The sequence below is a fragment of the Berghia stephanieae genome, chromosome 1 (assembly GCF_034508935.2).
Source record: "Berghia stephanieae isolate SIO BIC M18660-M18661 chromosome 1, UCSD_Bste_1.3, whole genome shotgun sequence".
In the NCBI taxonomy this organism is placed as follows: domain Eukaryota; kingdom Metazoa; phylum Mollusca; class Gastropoda; order Nudibranchia; family Aeolidiidae; genus Berghia; species Berghia stephanieae.
This window is the reverse complement of record NC_088360.1, coordinates 95,401,517-95,419,068: the sequence shown is the minus strand read 5'-3', so window position 1 is coordinate 95,419,068 and position 17,552 is coordinate 95,401,517. Positions and strand designations below refer to the sequence as shown.

Sequence of the window (17,552 nt, the reverse complement as noted above, 5' to 3'; positions counted from 1 at the left end):
ACTTGTTGTTTTTTAAAATTTCTTTTTCAACAGAGCACATTTAATTGGTTGAAAATGTACAATCATTCTTCTCAATAAAACACAAAAACTTCACCCAAGTTTCATGTCTTTGATATTAAATTTAATTTTCAACATCTTTATTATCCCGACATAACACTGTTTAGAGGCTGTGGGTCACACACATAATCTATACAATCTGATGGTACTAACTTGTATAAAACCCATTAAATAAACACGCGTGTACATAATGCGTCCATTGTATCGCTAACGTCGCACTCAATGGCTCTTTTAAAGTTGTATTTGGTATACAGGAACATTGTAATAAATGCCCGACGACGATTGGATAGACATTCAATAATGTGCAATTCAAAACACCAAAATGCTAATGTGTAAAACAGTATCTGATTTCACTCCACGGAGTTAATACCTGGTTTATATTTTTAAAAATAACCAGATAATGTTTTATTGCTTGTAGTTTTAGCCATTGTTGTAAAAACAAACAAACAAAATACATCTTTTTTATGATCAATATAATTAACTTATTCCAAGTTCGGTGTTAATTGATTGCTGAATTATGGCGTGTATTGACATTGGTTCAACAATATTTCGACTTTTGAGGAGAAATGGACTGTCGTATTTGAGGGTAATTTGTGTGCATTTTTAAAGACTTGTATTTATCGGTGTTTTGTTTAACCAGAGAGATAAGACATTTGATTGCAACCATGAGAGTGATATGATTTTAACCCGAGAGTCTCGGATTTTAGCTTAATTGTCAGCATGAATTTATTTCTTTGGGAAATATATTATCATTATTATTATTATTATTATTATCATTATTATTATTATTATTATTATTATTATTATTATTAAAATACGCCTTTTCGCAACGGCTCCATAAGATCCCGTTGCCTAGGCATTCCATGAAGGAATATAGATATTCCATCAAACAGGATGCCTGGTGTCAACAGAAATCACCCATGTTGTCACAGTGAGCAAATTGGGGGTTAATAATCTTGCCCAAGGATAAAACGAAAGTGCCTGAAGCGGGACTCGAACCCGGGACTTTCCAGGTCACAATGCAATGCCTTTAACCACTCGGCCACTTCGCCCCCCATTATTATTATTATTATTATTATTATTATTATTATTATTATTATTATTATTATTATTATTATTATTATTATTATTATTATTATTATTATTATTATTATTATTATTATTATTATTATTTTATTATTATTATTATTATTATATTATTATTATTATTATTATTATTATTATTATTATTATTATTATTAATATTATTATTATTATTATTATTGTTGTTGTTGTTGTTATTATTATCATTATTATTATTTTTGTCTTCTTCTTCTTCTTCTTCTTCTTCTTCTTCTTCTTCTTCTTCTTCTTCTTCTTCTTCTTCTTCTTCTTCTTCTTCTTCTTCTTCTTCTGCGTCGGCATGTCCAACATCTCGCCACTTGCCTCAATCCATCCTGCCGTCTAAAAGATGTAGGATTACCTGCCTGTGTGGGGTTTCAACTATGGAAATATAGTAATTTGTGTCGCCTAAATTTAGAACGTGTTCAACAAATAAGAACTCTCCGCCGCCCCCCCCCCCCCCCCCCCCCCCGCCAAATAAAAAATAAAATAAACACAAATTAAAAACAAATTAAAAAAAAAACAAACAAAAAACCCCAAAACCCCCCAGACAAAACAAAACAAAAACACAACAAAACACACACACACACACACACACACACACACACACACACACACACACAAGAAGAAAGAAGAAAAAAGAATAAGTAAGCTAAATTTAAGCTTAAATAATCAAAAATATTATGATATTTAATTTTAGTTTTTCGAAATTTATGAAACTAGAATATATACATTTTCCTTAGAGAGACCAAAAAAAAAAAAAAAAAAAAAAAAAAAAAAATCAATCAAGCTTAATTAAATTCTTGGTCTATAAATTCTGTTTTCGGTATCGAAGCTATCCAGACATAATGCCGTTTTGAAACGATGGGTCGCCAGTTTCCATTCCTTACCAAATCAGTATGCTGTTTGATTTGTGTCATTGAGTTCTCGTTTTTCATTGGTCTGGCAGATGACTTTTACGTTGGCTTTGTGATAGCTTTAGTCTCCGTCGGCCCAACTTTTCAAAAGCTCTAAGTTTTTCTGTGTGTTTTTGTTCATTGCCCGGCTTTCGCATATTTCTATGGATATTACTTAACATTGAAGGATTCAAAATATTATTTTATGGCGTTACGGCACATTCATCTTTTTTTTTTTTTTCGCGATCTTTCAGGATGCAGACGTCTTGAAATCGTGGATGAGGTACCATAGAATTAGTTTTTAATACAAAAAGTCGTTTGATGATTATCTCCTCAAAATAATTGAGATATAATTAGCCTGATGCAGTTTATACTGGTACATCGTGCACTTTAATAATGGATTTGATTAATTGATTAGCCCTTTAATACCGAGACGAAGATTTGTTACAAACTAAATTTTCACAACTTTATCAGGCTAAACAGTGCTCGCTGGATTCTAGCACGCTCTCGGGAGAAGCCAAAAAGAGTGCTGGATTCAGAGCGTGCCGAAATCCGATGCTCATGGCTATGGGAGGTAAAGACTTATTATGTAGATAAAATTCAGTCACTCAGCTCCGATGTGCGCTTTTGATGCTTTGCGTTTAGGAATAAATAGTCACTAGATCTGCAAGCCAGATTAAACATACCGACACAAAAACGGAGTGTAACCTTTAACATTAATAACCCGATTGATAATTTTAAGTGACAACTAATCACTAACAGGCTGTCTTTAAAAAATGATAAAGAGCCGAGTGACATCAGCTTCGTTCCTTCTATTGCAGACCGACCTAGAATTCGGTGTGCTAGAATCCAGCGAGTATTGTCATTTCAAATCTCTCCGTTTTCATGTGGCCTTGTTGTTACTTCTTTCGTTTTGAGAATGGTAATACTGTATTAGATGTCAGGTTAAAGTAAAATCGAACCCCGCCGGTAACGGGTTACATTTTTGTGTTTTATTTTTGTGGCTTTTCAGAGGATGAGCTCCTTATCCGCGAGTACAAGCAGCACGACAGAGTATGATTCCAATCTTTGTTTCATTGAGCCCGAGTCTGCCGCTCCCATCCCCACTTACCGAGTCTTAACTCAAGATGGACACTTCAGTGACCCCCAAAATTATCCACACGTATGTATCTGCCTCTTGAAACGATTAATATATATAATATATATATATATATATATATATATATATATATATATATATATATATATATATATATATATATATATAAATAGATAAGGAAATAAATAAATCTGGTGTTTCGGCAACTCGTTTGTAGAGCACTCGGCCCACAAGCAGTGGGACAGATATCGATCCCAGGTGCAATCATGATTTTTCCACCCCGCCCCTCTATGTCCACCCAACAGTGGTCGGTAGCTGGGTCTGTTAGAACTGGCGGAAAGTACGTTTCGATAGGCAGTCCTATTCAAAGAGTAGCAAGGAATGGCTACAGTCCGTTAAACGCTGCAGAAACCCGGATATACACCAGCTCTACGGGCCTTACGGCTCTAAGGGACTCTGTTTTTTGAAGTTCATAAATGAATATTTCTCTTTGGTCCATTACCTCCTCGATTCAGATGTGACTGAGCATTTGGATGTAGGTGTGACGGGTATTGTTTAATTGTACTAACATTGTCTCAAGACTGTTTGTATTGTACAAAATGGAAATTTGGCATTTAGAAAGAGGAATCCGTGGAAATGCAAATGATATGTGTCCACATTATTCATCATTCACTTTATAAATTCACAAATCAGTTGAGGAAAATGAATCGATCAGCATTCTATCTTAGGGGTGGCAATTAACGCATAGAAACCAAAATAAACGCAAGCTCTATGGGCCTTACGTTGGTTAAAATATTTGATAAGCAAACACAACTTGTGGGCCTGGTTTAATATTGTTGTAATGGACAAAATTCTGTGTTGGTTTGAGAGTATTTCTTTTACAACAATGAGACCTTAGCAATTTGGGCTATCAGACCTGCAAATAAGCACATGTCGGCTTATGACTAAGGGACACTACTAACCACCTGTAACATAATATGTTGTCTTTATTGTCTCCCCCCCCCCCCCCCCCGCCACCGTCCTCATAACTCATACCCTAAACTCCACCAGATTGAAGAAAGTGTAATGTTGAAAATGTACAGAGACATGACACGGTTAAACGTAATGGATAAAATCCTTTACGACTGTCAAAGACAAGGACGTATAACATTTTACCTTACCAATTTTGGTGAGGAAGGGACACACATTGGATCTGCTGCTGCCCTCGACCATAAAGATTTAGTGTTTGGCCAATACAGGGAGTCTGGTAAGAAACAATCGTTATCGTCATCAAAACCGTATTATGGCGGGATGAACCAGATAGATGTCAAAAAGTGATAGTTAAGTTGAAATAGCCAGAAATGTGAGATTTTAAATTTATTGTCCAAACCTCCCCCCCCCCCCCCCCTTTTTTTTTCCAAATACATAAACAAAAAAAAAACACCAAAAATATCCCGCTCCCCTTAAAAAATAACAACAAACCGCAAAGAAACAAACAAAACAAAAAACAAAAAATACAAATACAAACGAAACATCAAAAGACAAAAACAAAAACAAAACACAACAAAGCGAAAAAACCCACAGAAAAACAAAACAAAACAAAAAAACAAAAAACAAAAACAAAAACAAAACAAAAAAAAGCAAAACAAAACAAAATAAAACAAAAACCTAAAAAAACAAACAAACCCCACAAAGAAAAACAAAAAAAAACAAAAAAAGATAATCTGTAAAACTAACAAAATCAAACCAAAAACTACAAGCAAGAGAAACAAACAGAAATAAACAAAAAATTAAAAACATCGAAAAACAAACCAAAAACAAACCAAACAAAACAAAGAAACTTAACTCAGGTCTCATAGTGTTCACTATGAAATCAATGTTTAACATCTAAATCATGCCATCTTGAAAACATTTTGTAGTGGCAGGACACATTATATTACCGTGCATTGATATAAAACACAATTTCTCACTTTGTCCTCTGGTCAACAAAATAATTTGATAGAAAAAAATCCCACAAAAACCCGAAAGCGTCCAACTTGTCAAAAGTCTTTTTTTTTCTTTTTCTTTCTTTTTTTTTTGACAGAACTAAATCAATGACAAGTATTGTGATAATATCTTTAAAGATAATAAGTCAGATTTTGCTCATATTTTTTTGTCTCAATGTATGCGCTCTTTAAAATTACTGACTTGGTTAGAGATGGATAACTTCAAGTCGATGAATATCCCCAAAGTATATTCTTAATAGATAGAATGCAGTTGACGTCACTCATGTCTTTTTAAAATTGTTTTTTGCCATCCGCGTTTATGAGTAATTCTCACTAAACTGCATTAACCAGACTAGAAACGTTCAAGATTACACATAGTTTTGTGTGTAGGTCCGTTATACTTCCGGATGGCAATGTTGTGAGCTTCCCAATCAAGCGCACACTCATATTCCCAATCAAATGGAACTAAGGACACTTGATCGCAAAGTAAAGAGTTCTTAAAAGAACACATTTTGAAATATTGAAAGATGGTATGAAAGGTTTGCGTGGCAATAATTTGCAGTGTTGAAAAGGCATTTGAGATTTGTAGAATATCCTTGACAACATATAATTATAACAGAAAGGCAGGTAGTCCGTTCCTATTTTGATGACAACACAGCTGCATGAAATTCTGACCAGAATAAAAACAACGTTATTTTGATTGGTATTCAATAGGTCGTTACGCGTTAACTGCTATCTTGTAACGATAATAATAACAAAATGCCACGTATATTTAGAGCATTGTTAATCAAGTTTAAATCACGATTAGATAAACTGAAAACCCTACATATATAATCTAACTATTTTACAAGTTAACTTATATTGAATTATTCATCTTAAATGTTCTTTAGGGGTGCTTATGTGGAGAGATTTTCCATTGAGCCAGTTTTTCCATCAATGTTATGGTAACACGCATGACTGGAACAAAGGAAGACAGATGCCAGTCCATTATGGATCTAAAGAGCACAGATTTGTCACCATCTCGCCCACTCTGGGAACTCAAATGCCCCAAGGTAAACGGTTTAATGACAACTTGTTGTTCACGGCTTTGTCGTAGTTTTGGAAAAATACGTATTTAAAATGCTGGCCAGAAAACTTGTCATTCAAACAGTAATCGATTAAAATGAACCTCATCTTGGCAAAAACGCTTAAATCTGGGACTTTGAGATGTCCCCGGTTTGAGAGTATTTGCCAATATGAGGGTGCAAAGTTCCAGGTTTGAGAGTTTTTGTCAAAATGAGGGTCATTTTGATCAATCGATATTTATTGAAGGACGGGTTTTCTGGCCAACATTTTAAATACCTGCGTGTTTTTATTTTTCAGAAATGTCACAATGACTATAGGGAAAGATTTTATGTATATGCTAAATAATGAATCAATAAATCAATTAATTAATCAACTGATTTACCTATGTTGTTTTTTTTTCTTTGTTACACGAAAGCTGCTGGTGCTGCCTACTCATTCAAACGCAAACAGAATGGCTTATGCGTGATGTGCTACTTTGGAGACGGTGCCACATCTGAAGGAGACGCCCATGCAGGTTTCAACTTTGCCGCTGTTTTAAACTGTCCCGTCATTTTCCTGTGGTGGGTTGTTCCTTTGGCGATTTACACTTTTAAACAAATTAAATTATTAGTCTGACAAGTCTAGACCTTGGAGCTGATTATTCAAGACCAAAAAAAAAAAAAAAAAAAAAAAAAAAAAAAAAAAAAAAAAAAACATTGCCAGAGAATACGTTTTGATTCGGCAAACAACATAGAGATTTAGTCTGCGGAGTGTTTATTCAAATGGTTATGTGGTCTTGTGGTATGACTCTCACCTCCGGGTCGAGAGGCCCATGGTTCGAGTCCCGCACTGAGCGGCACATTGTTGAGTCCTTGGAAAAGGCTCTTCATTCACATTCTCTCAGCGTACTCAGGTGTAAAATAAGTAATTGGCCGTTAACAGTATTGTCTCTGTCGAAAAAAAATGTATTATCGCCTATCAGGCGTCATGTCTCGTCCTACCTGTTAAGTACTGCTATTGGCTAGGGCCTCTTTGTAAAGCGCTGGGAGCACGTTTAGTGGCAAATGCGCTATATAAATGCTCAAGTTTCAAAAAGAATTAGAATGGGGTGAAACATGAATGTCATGAATATTTAAATTCAGAGAGCTGGGAAACTGGTTGTTGTCATTTTTTCAGTTCAATTCAATTCAAGTACTAAGGAAATTGCCAATAGAAAGCATACATTACGTTAGAATTTCCACAACAAATGAAAGTGCCTTAGTAAAATCCATAACAAACTAACATAAACCATAAAGATTATTACTTGTTTGTGTCGATGTTTTCGGTGAACCGACCCCGAAATTAAATTATTTTTAAAAAATGTATTCCGTTCTTTTCCCGATCTTCGTCATAAACACACACACACACACACAAACACACACACACACACACACACACACACACACATATATATATATATATATATATATATATATATACATACATGAACACACATTATACACATCCACACATATGCACCATATCCATGCATACACACAAACACACAAACACACACACACACACACACACACACACACACACACAAATGTATTTCATGATTGTGCCACCATTTACGTAAACGAATCGTAAGGTTCCTTATCCCTCTCCTTACCAGCTATTTTCAGGATCTCCCCCAAAACTTCACACTCAACTAACACAAAAATATATTTTTTATTACTTTGACATAATAGCGGTAACGCTATTGCCATACATAATTTCTTCAGCAAAACATACTCTACAACACACTGTTCATTTTTATTAAATTTTATGATGAACAAAGAAATTTGGATAAGAAAAGTGTTGGTTGTATCGTAACGAATGTGACGATTTTCCTATAGTTGGTAAGGAGAGGATTAATATCGAAATCGAAATTAAATCTTAGTCAATGATTTCATTACCTTCGTAGCTCCCAGTTTGGACTTTAATTTCCAAAGATTTATGAGATATGAATGGAATTTAATCTGAAAATTAACTGGAATATTTTAAAGCTTGTCTAAACAACATATTAAAACCATAAAAATATGTATAAAAGTTAAATGCACGAGCCACTGATTTTTCATAATGGTTGCGTGCGGTTCATTGGAATTGAACCTAACTTTACTATGATTATATCATTCGTCTGTAAATATTGAATGCTTCAGCTATTCAATCTTATAGAATGACTTCTAAATATATTAAAATTGTTCATATTTTGTTTAAATGGCAATGACAAACAAGTTGCATTGTGCCTCGCCTTCTAATAAAATCAGACAATGATGTGTATGTTCTCTGATGTATGACACGGGTTGTAAATATTAAGCTCTGGTATTCTGTTTTTATGTATTATGACACTAGCCTCCTGGTCGGTAAGTTCCTAATTCGAGACACGTCGTAGTCCGCGCAAAGTGGATACCTTGAAAAAGGGTTTTAAAAAATTATTTTTAAACTTAACATTTTCTCATTGCACTCAAGTGTAAAATGAGTATCTGGCCTTGTAACAAATGTCGTGCTTTCAGCCAAGTTGGTATCGAATAAATTAGTTGTGTGGCCCATTTCATCTAGCTGCGATCATATCAGAATAAACTAAATTATAGCGAAAAGTAAAGTTAGAATGGTTTTAAAAAGACAACAACAAAAACCCCGGCTTTCTAGGTTTATTAATTCAATCTATTTTCCCTAATAAAGCATTCTATTTAGTGTACATCAAACAAATATTCAATATTCTGTGTTACCACAGTCCTAAATATGGTCTAGTGATATGACATTCGTCTTCGGATCGGAAGGTCATGGGTTCGAGTCCTGTTCTGAGCGGCGCATTGTTGAGTTCATGGAAAATGCTCTTTACTCACGTTCTCTCACCTTACTCAGGTGTAAAATGAGTACCTCACCATTAACAGCGTTTTCTCTGCCCGAAAAAAAGGTGTAATATTGCCTGGCAGGTGGCAGTCATATTATGTCGTTCTACATGTTAAATGATGTTGTTGGCCAGGGATCCCCTGTAAAAGGCTTTGCGCACTTTTAATGGATATTGCGCACCATAAAAAAAGCTCAAGTCCAATTTTTAGCTTGGTCAGTCCGACAAAATGAAACAGTTTTAAGTGGGTGATATTAACGACTGGGGAAAGATAACCTGTAGCCTAATGTAGCCACACTGGCCAATATACATTATTTTCTACCATAGAGCAGTGTGGTAAACTTGAGTTGTTGTTTTTTTAAGCGCAAGATTCACTATACGTGCTCAAAGCGCTTTACAAATGGTCGCTAGACAACAACCACACCTAATGGATCACCGCCTTGACGTTGGTGGTGGTACTTGAGGCATATCATGGGGCAAAGTTTTAATTCCAGTTGACTGTCACTAGTCCATCCCAATGTCGAGCCGATGCGTAGGTGTCATGAATGACTCGCCCTGATATATTATGACTGAATAGTGATCCGACCCGGTGCCCGAATGGCTTTGACCATTCCGGACTCTACACTAATATTTCATCGTGTTCACGTCTAACTCTCAATTTCAATCAGTCGCCTAGCCAAATACTGCCACGTTCGTGTATTCAGGATCGCCGGCACGCACACAGCGAGCGTCCCAACTCAACTTTAGCTAGAAAATGAAATATCGGTTTCAACGACCAGACGTACTCATTGTCCTTCAATATCGAGAGCCAGAGTATGGCAAATATCAAGTTTTTATCAAAGCTACTGGCCGTCCATATCGTTGACATTCTCCTATTACAGGAGACCCATCTGTCACTGGTTTTATGACATTAAAGTATAAAGATATATCCAACCACAATCGGACTAATGATATTACAAAAAGTCCCCACAAAGGAATAGCTTTAAATTATTAAACAAGTCTGCTGATTTAAATCAAATTATAACTTTGTTATAAAAAAAAATAAAGAAACTGTCAAAATTAAAATGAAAAGGGTTTGACAATCAAAACGTCCATATTCAGTAATATAACACGTTAAGACAATACAATACACACAAACAAATCTTTTCTTGTTGTCATCTCAGGTTTGCTGTAACAGCGTTGGTCTGACTTTTCGTGAAGATGTGTAGTGTGGATTTTTCTTCACTCTGTCTGTACCGAATACGGCCCAACAAATATTGAGAACATCAGTGCTTCTCAAATTTGTTTTACGTCCAAGACTTAGCACTATCCTTTTGGATCTGGATAGAGATTTGACCGAACAAGTTCTTAACGGCCAAGACTTAGCACTATCCTTTTGGATCTGGATAGAGATTTGACCGAACAAGTTCTTAACGGGACCTTTTTATTATCACACTCTTTTATGGAGATGTGATATTACGACACACGTCGCCTTTTAATTCGTCACCGAACTGATCAGCCTTTAATATTTTTATAATACAGTTGTTTTTTTTTTTGGGTCTTGGTGTTATATTAAGTTTGTTCCGAACCAGCCAGTATAACACAGTTTCGGCCTTCTCTGTGTTATACTTTACTGGGACATATGCTTAGTAACAGATTTGCATTCTCTGTACTATGAGTTTATTGATCTTTTTTTTTTTTTATCAGACTGATATTACATAAATTTGATTTCTTCACCCGTTTACGGACTTGCACAGTACACTAGCATGCATTATGCCTTGCTATTTTCCGGCCCCGAACGTTTTTCACACAATCAACCCTGCATTGTGCGAAAAATATCAAGTGACGATTTAAGGCTCAAAGGAGGTGTTAGTGTTAGCGTTTCTTCTAAAAAGTTTTCGAAGGTAAGGGTCATAGAGAGAATTACAGACAGCAACGAGGTGAATAGGATTTCCGTGGAGAGGAAATGAGGGGAAGGTTTTATTTGCACAATATATTATACAAACCGCTAAGAGTAACTTAAGACTATACCACCGGTCCTGGTAGTCAGTAATCTTACATCTGTCTGTGAGACTTTAAGAGCCACCACCACGAGTGGGTCTACCCAGACTCCAATACGACAGATAGACAACTCCGTACATGGATGGACTGTAACGACCTTTACCTAGTGTACGATCCTACAGAGCAAGCGTCGGAAAAGCTGTACAAGGGTACTAGCAGATCCAGTCACAGGATACCTCAGCTCTGGCTGCAGCAGCTTCTTATGGTTCACACTATTATGTTATGACGATCGACCCAATCAGCAAAGTCCGGTCCGCATTCGTGCACCGTCGCGAACCCGCCCGGTAGCATCGTCACAACACACCTTTCGACTAGATGCTCTGCCGTTTCGGGTTCTTGCCCACAGCGTGGACATAAAGGACAGGAAGTTAGACCCCACTGATGTAACGCACCGGCCGTTAGGCAGCTCCTCGACCGAAGCCGATTCGCAGCTACCCAGTGTCTCCTCTTACTGTATCAAAGCCTGGCAACTTCTCACCAAGCTTAGAGGAGTGTAGGTCCCCGCCCCACGAGGATTGAATTCGTCCAAACCGACTTCCATCTCGTATGTGCAGCTCTGTCCGTAGTCAGGGATTCTGCGTACAAGGGTTGCCGGGACTTATTTCGGCTCGAAACGGGGCACCGTTCATTATGCGCATGAGAGGGGTATCCCCATTCCCTCTCTCTTTGATCTTACTCAGCCAGTTTCCCGTAATGGTCTCCCTCCGGACATCGGGGGCTGGATCGCTGCCATCACCGGGCCCCATTCTCTAGGGGTTGTTGCTAGCGTTCCCGACACTATGTGCATCGACTTGCGAAGTTTTACATCCACCTTCTCAACGTTTCTGCTTCTACCCCACACTGGAGCGCAATACTCCGCGGTGGAATAGCATAGTGCCAGGGCGGATGTTCTCAGGAGCGCTTGGCTAGCGCCCCAAGTCGATCCCGCCAGCTTCCTCAGAAGACTATTCCGCTTCTCTATCTTCCGGGCAACCCCTTCGAGATGAACCCGATAGGTAAGGCTGCGATCCAGCGTCACCCCTAGGTATTTTGGACGCGGCTCATATGGGAGTGGCTGGTCCCCGACTAGGACATTCAGTTTACGGGTGTGCCAACCACTGCATAAGTGAAATGCAGTGGCCACGGTTTTTGAAGTGTTCATCTTCAGGTACCACTTGTCAAAGTAGGATTTGAGTCTGGTGACGTCCTCGCTGAGTACGCTCTCGAGACGGTCCACACTTTACTCTGAGTAACGAGTGCCCAGTCGTCTGCGTATCCCAGCCTCAGGGAGGAAGTGTTCGCATATCGCTAATGTAAACGTTAAACAACATTGGCGCAAGTACCGACCCCTGAGGGACCCCATTCTTCAATTTCCTAACTTTGCTCGTGGCGTCTCCCAGCGCGACGTGGAATTGCCTTTCCCCTAAGATCGAAGAGAACAACTTCAAGGTCTTTTGCACCTTATGATTTTGCAAGTTTGAGCATTAACCCATCGCACCAGACCGTATCGTACGCCGCTGATAGGTCTATAAACACAGCGCCTGTTTGCTGTTTTCTCTCGAACCCGTGCTCAATATGCTCTGTAAGGGCAATGACCTGCTCCGTGGTGCACCTCCCTTCCCTGAAGCCTGCCTGCTCAGGTGGCAGGGCAGCGTCTAGGACCGGCCCCCATCGGTTTAATAGAACACGCTCCAACAGTTTGTAAAGACAGCTCAGCAGCGATATGGGTCTGTAACTGTCTGCCTCCTTCGCCGGCTTCCCTGGCTTCAGGATGGCAACTATCTTCGCATGCTTCCACACTTGTGGAAGCTTTCCGTTTGCAAGGATGTCAGACATTGCCTCTGCTAGCCAGGCCCGTGCCCTGGGGCCCAGATGCGTCACCATATCGGGATATACACCATCTATCCCAGCTGCTTTGCCGTTCTTCACTTCGCTAATGGCTGCACCCACTTCTCGGGGACTGAACGGGGCCGTCCAGTCCGACTCCTCCGCAGGTAGCGAGTCCAAAATCGTACGGTACGCCTTGCGGACACCGCGCTCAAAAGCCTGATTAGGGACCCGCTTGCTACGGTTCTTAATATTCTTGGCAATTGTGTCTGCCTCGCATTCCGGTGCAGCCTTCGCGAAATTCCGATCTGGGTCCAATTTCTTTATCAAACGCCAAGCGTGGCGGCTGGAGTGTGTAAAGTCGAGACTTTCCACGGTCTCCTGCCACCGTTGCTTCCTTCCCTCTGCCAGAGACTGGAGTAGTCTATCGGCTGTGTCCTGGGACTGGGTCTGCTGGTACTCTCGGTACAGCTCTTCCGACTCTGCTGTCCAGCAAGGGGTGTAGAATTTCCGTTTGCCCCGTGGAATAGAGCGTTGAGCGCTCTTAACCAGTAGCCTACTAAATCTGGTTATATTCTTGGACTTGGGAGGAATGGCAGGGCAGACCTGCTCGATATAGGAACTGAATTCCTCCCAGTCAGCCTTCCTGAAATTCCATCTGCAAAGTGGGAGAGACTGCACCCTCGGTATTGTCACCCCAGCTGTGACAAGAACCGGCCTGTGCTGGCTATGCGGAAAGTCCCCGAGGACTGTCCGCTTCACCTGCAACGGTTCACCGTTCGCGCCTTTCGTTACGAGGGTGAGGTCTGGAGTATACTCCTTCTTATGGCGGTACCCCGGAAGGTACCCTTGGCTGTAGGATCGTACACTAGGTGTAGATCATTACAGTCCATCCATGAGCGGAGTTGTCTTCCTGCCTCGTTGCAGTCTCGGTAGCCCCATTCGTGATGGTGGCTATTAAAGTCTCCCAGACAGATGGAAGGATGGCTGACCACCGGTACCGGTGGTGTAGTCCAAGTCGCTCTAGGTGGTTTGTAGATATTATGCAAACACAGTCCACCTACTTCCACGGAAATTCGGTTCACCCCATTGCTGTCCGTTACGCTCTCAATGACCCTTACCTTCGATTGCTCTTTAGCGTAAACGCTAACCCCTCCTTTGAGCCTCGAAGTGTCCTCGCGTTGGACCACCGTATAGCCTGGGATCTGGAATCGGGAAGATTGCGCGCCTGAATAAAGGTGGGTCTCCTGTAAAAGGAGGATATCAACGCAATGAACGGCCAGTAGCTTTGATAAAAGCTCATTTTTTGCCATACTCTGGCTCTCGACGTTCAGGGACAATATACGCGTCAGTTCGCCATCCCCGCCGTCGCATTTTCCAATCGGCAGGCCGCGAATCGATTGATGCATGGGACGTTTGCTTTTTTCTCGGACGTGCCGACGACCCGGGCGACACGAACGCGGTATTATTTGGCTAGGCGGCAGACCGCTTCGCCATTGACGGGACTGTTTGGGACTCGACATAAGGACAATAGTGTGGCGCCCGGGATAGGGCTGCTATTCGGGCACCGGGTTTGGATCAAATTTAGTCACACACCGGGGCGAGCAGCTCATGTGGCTCGTTGGCTCGATACCCGGGATGGTCTCGTGACGGTCGACCGGGATTTACACCTTTGCCCTCCCGTGTGCCTCAAGCCCCCTCACCAACTGCAAGGTAAAGATCCACGAGGGGGAGCTCTGGCTGAAGGAAGGAAGCAGCGGTGACAGGAGTCAGTGGAATTTCTTCACTTTACACACTCCAGTCGTCACGCTTGGCGACTGATAAAGAAATTGGATCCCAACCGGAACTTTGCAAAGGCTGCACCGGAATGGGAGGCAGACACAATTGCCAAGCATATAAAGAACCGCAGAGAACGGGTCCCGAATCAGTCTTTCAATCGCGTAGACCGCAAGGCATATCGTAAGATTTGGGACTCGCTACCAGTGGACAAAGAGTCGGACTGGACATTCCCGTTCAATCCATTCGCAATGTTAAAACGGAAAAGCAGCAGGGATAGATGGCATTCCACAAGGGTGGTAGCACGCTAAGATAGTTTCCATCCTGAAGCCAGGGAAACCGGCGAAGGAGGCTGACAGTGAGAGACCCATATTATTTCTGAGCTGCCTGTATAAGCTTTTAGACTGTGTGCTACTGAACCGATTCGGGGGGGGGGGGGGGGGGGGGGGGGGGGGGGGGGGGGGGGGGGGGGGGGGGGGGGGGGGGGGTTAGACGCAGCCCTGCCACCTGAGCAGGTATTGCCTTTACAGAGCATATTGAAGCAGGGTTCAAACAGAAACAGCAAACTGGTGCTGTATTTATAGACGTATCGACGGTATGCCATACTGTCTGGTGCCAAAAGTTAACGCGAAAACTTGCAAAAATCATAAGGTGCAACTAGGCCTTGAAGTTGTTCTCTTCAATTCCACATCACGCTGGGAGACGCTACGAGTAAAGTTAGGAAATTGACGAATGGGGTCCCTCAGGGTTCGGTACTAGCGTCAATGTTGTTTCACGTTTACATAAGCGACATGCCGAACACTTCCTCCCTGAGACTGTGATACGCTGACGACTGGGCACACCTCGAAGTAAGGTGTGAACCCGTCTCGAGGGCGTACTCAGTGAAAAGGTTACTAGACTCAAATCCAACTTTGATAAGTGGAACCTGAAGATGAACACTTCAAAAACTGTCGCTATAGCATTCCATCTAAGCAGTGGCTGGCACACCCGTAAACTGAATGTCCTCGTCGGGTCCACCTCGAAGGTTTGCCCGGAAGATAGAGAAACGTAATAGTCTTCTGAGTAAACTGACGGGAACAATTTAGGGTGCGGACCAAGAACTTCTCAGAACTTCCATCCTGGCATTATGCTATTCCACCGAGGAGTATTGCTCTTCGGTGTGAGGTAGGAGCAACAACGTTGAGAAGGTTGATGAAAAACTTAGCAAGTCCATACACATAATATCGGGAACGCTGGCAAAACGCCAAGAAAATGGGGCCCGATAATGGCAGCAATCCAGTCCCCCCATGGCGGCGGGAGACGATTACAACTGGATGGCTTAACAAGATCGAGATGGGGAATGGAGAAACTCCAAGCGCATAATGGACGGTGCCCCCGTTTCGAGCCGAAATAATTCTCGGTAACCCTTATACCTAGCTTTCCTGACTTCTGACAGAGCTGCGTATACGAGATGGATGTCTATTTGGACGAATTCAATCCCTCGAGGGGGTGGGGACATTGACTCCTCGAAACTTGGAAAGAAGTTGCCAAGCTTCCGTAACAGCTAGAGAAGGCACTGGGTGGCGGCGAATCAACTTCGGTCGAGGACCTGCCTCACGGCATCGTCGCTTCATCAGTGGGGACTTTCCATCTGTCGCACGTGTATGCGTTGTGAACAAGAACAAGAGACCGCAGAATATCTAGTTCAGAGTTGCCTTGTGGCGAAGCTTCCGGGTCGGTTAGCGACCAAACACGAATGCGAGGAGTAATTTGCGGTCCTGATAGATCATCATGACATAGTGGTATAACGCCATTAGAAGTTGCTCCTGCCAACAGCAGTACTTAACATTTAGGACGAGACATGACGCCTGTTAGGCGATATTACAACTTTTATTCTGACAGAGACAACGCTGTTAACGGTTAGGTACTCATTTTACATCTTAGTTCGGGGAGAGAATATGAGACCTCGCTCATTTGGCGGCTAACATATGGGTTATTCCACCCATCCCTAGTAATAAACCTTAAATAAAAATTTTCCTTCGAAGATGGATAAATTATTTACTCATTTCATTTTCATAATTTTTCCTTTTCCATTTCAAAGTCGTAATAATGGGTATGCGATATCAACACCTACCACAGAACAGTACAAAGGAGACGGAATAGGTACGTTTGTTTTTCTAATCTTTTCTAAGTCTAGTTCACCCCCCCCCCCCCCCCTTGATATTGTAATGGAACTTGACTTTATAGCAATTGTACATTTTACATATTCATTTATATTTATTTATTTTCATTCTTCTCCTTCATACAATATCATTTATATATATATATATATATATATATATATATATATATAATATATATATATATATATATATATATATATGTATATATATAATAAAACAAAAACAAATAAAATCCAGAAACATGAAAAACAAACAAAACAATAAAAACAGAAACAATAAATTCAGAAGCCTAGTATTACTGAGTGAGAAAAAGTTGCAATCAGTCCGATTTAAAACAAAACAATATCTACAGATGATCTAATTCTAGCTTCACGGCTTGTAATCTGTGGACTTAAATTAATGTTAACCTACGTGTACTTGTTCATATTATCATAGTACAGCAATGAACTCCCCCTTTATCGGGTAACAGGTGTATGTATGCCTGACGAAAGGCAATATTTTAAAGTTTTTTGTTCTATCTGCTTTGTGGGGTATCATACATCTGTTATATCATATAATAATAAATCATATCACATCACCTCGATTAAAAATAGATACAAAATTGATAATAAATAAATAAAGTATAGGGTTGAACGTTCTGCTGAATTCTACTCGTTACGCACTGATTAATCAGGTGATTAATAAATTCAAAGATGATATAACGTATATTATTATTATCATTATTATTATTATTAT

The 17,552-nt window shown here is 40.3% G+C and overlaps 1 protein-coding gene across 1 annotated transcript in view; it reads left to right on the top strand.

The window, feature by feature from the left end:
- Positions 1-246: 246 nt before the first annotated feature.
- LOC144962424 (2-oxoisovalerate dehydrogenase subunit alpha, mitochondrial-like) overlaps positions 247-17,552 on the top strand; it is a 27,024-nt gene continuing 9,718 nt past the window's right edge. The window contains exons 1-6 of the mRNA XM_078895366.1: positions 247-643; positions 3,067-3,216; positions 4,204-4,399; positions 6,008-6,169; positions 6,598-6,742; positions 16,736-16,797. Of these exons, the coding sequence (XP_078751492.1) occupies positions 575-643; positions 3,067-3,216; positions 4,204-4,399; positions 6,008-6,169; positions 6,598-6,742; positions 16,736-16,797 (784 nt within the window). The 5' untranslated portion in view covers positions 247-574. The remainder of the gene's footprint in view (positions 644-3,066; positions 3,217-4,203; positions 4,400-6,007; positions 6,170-6,597; positions 6,743-16,735; positions 16,798-17,552) is intronic.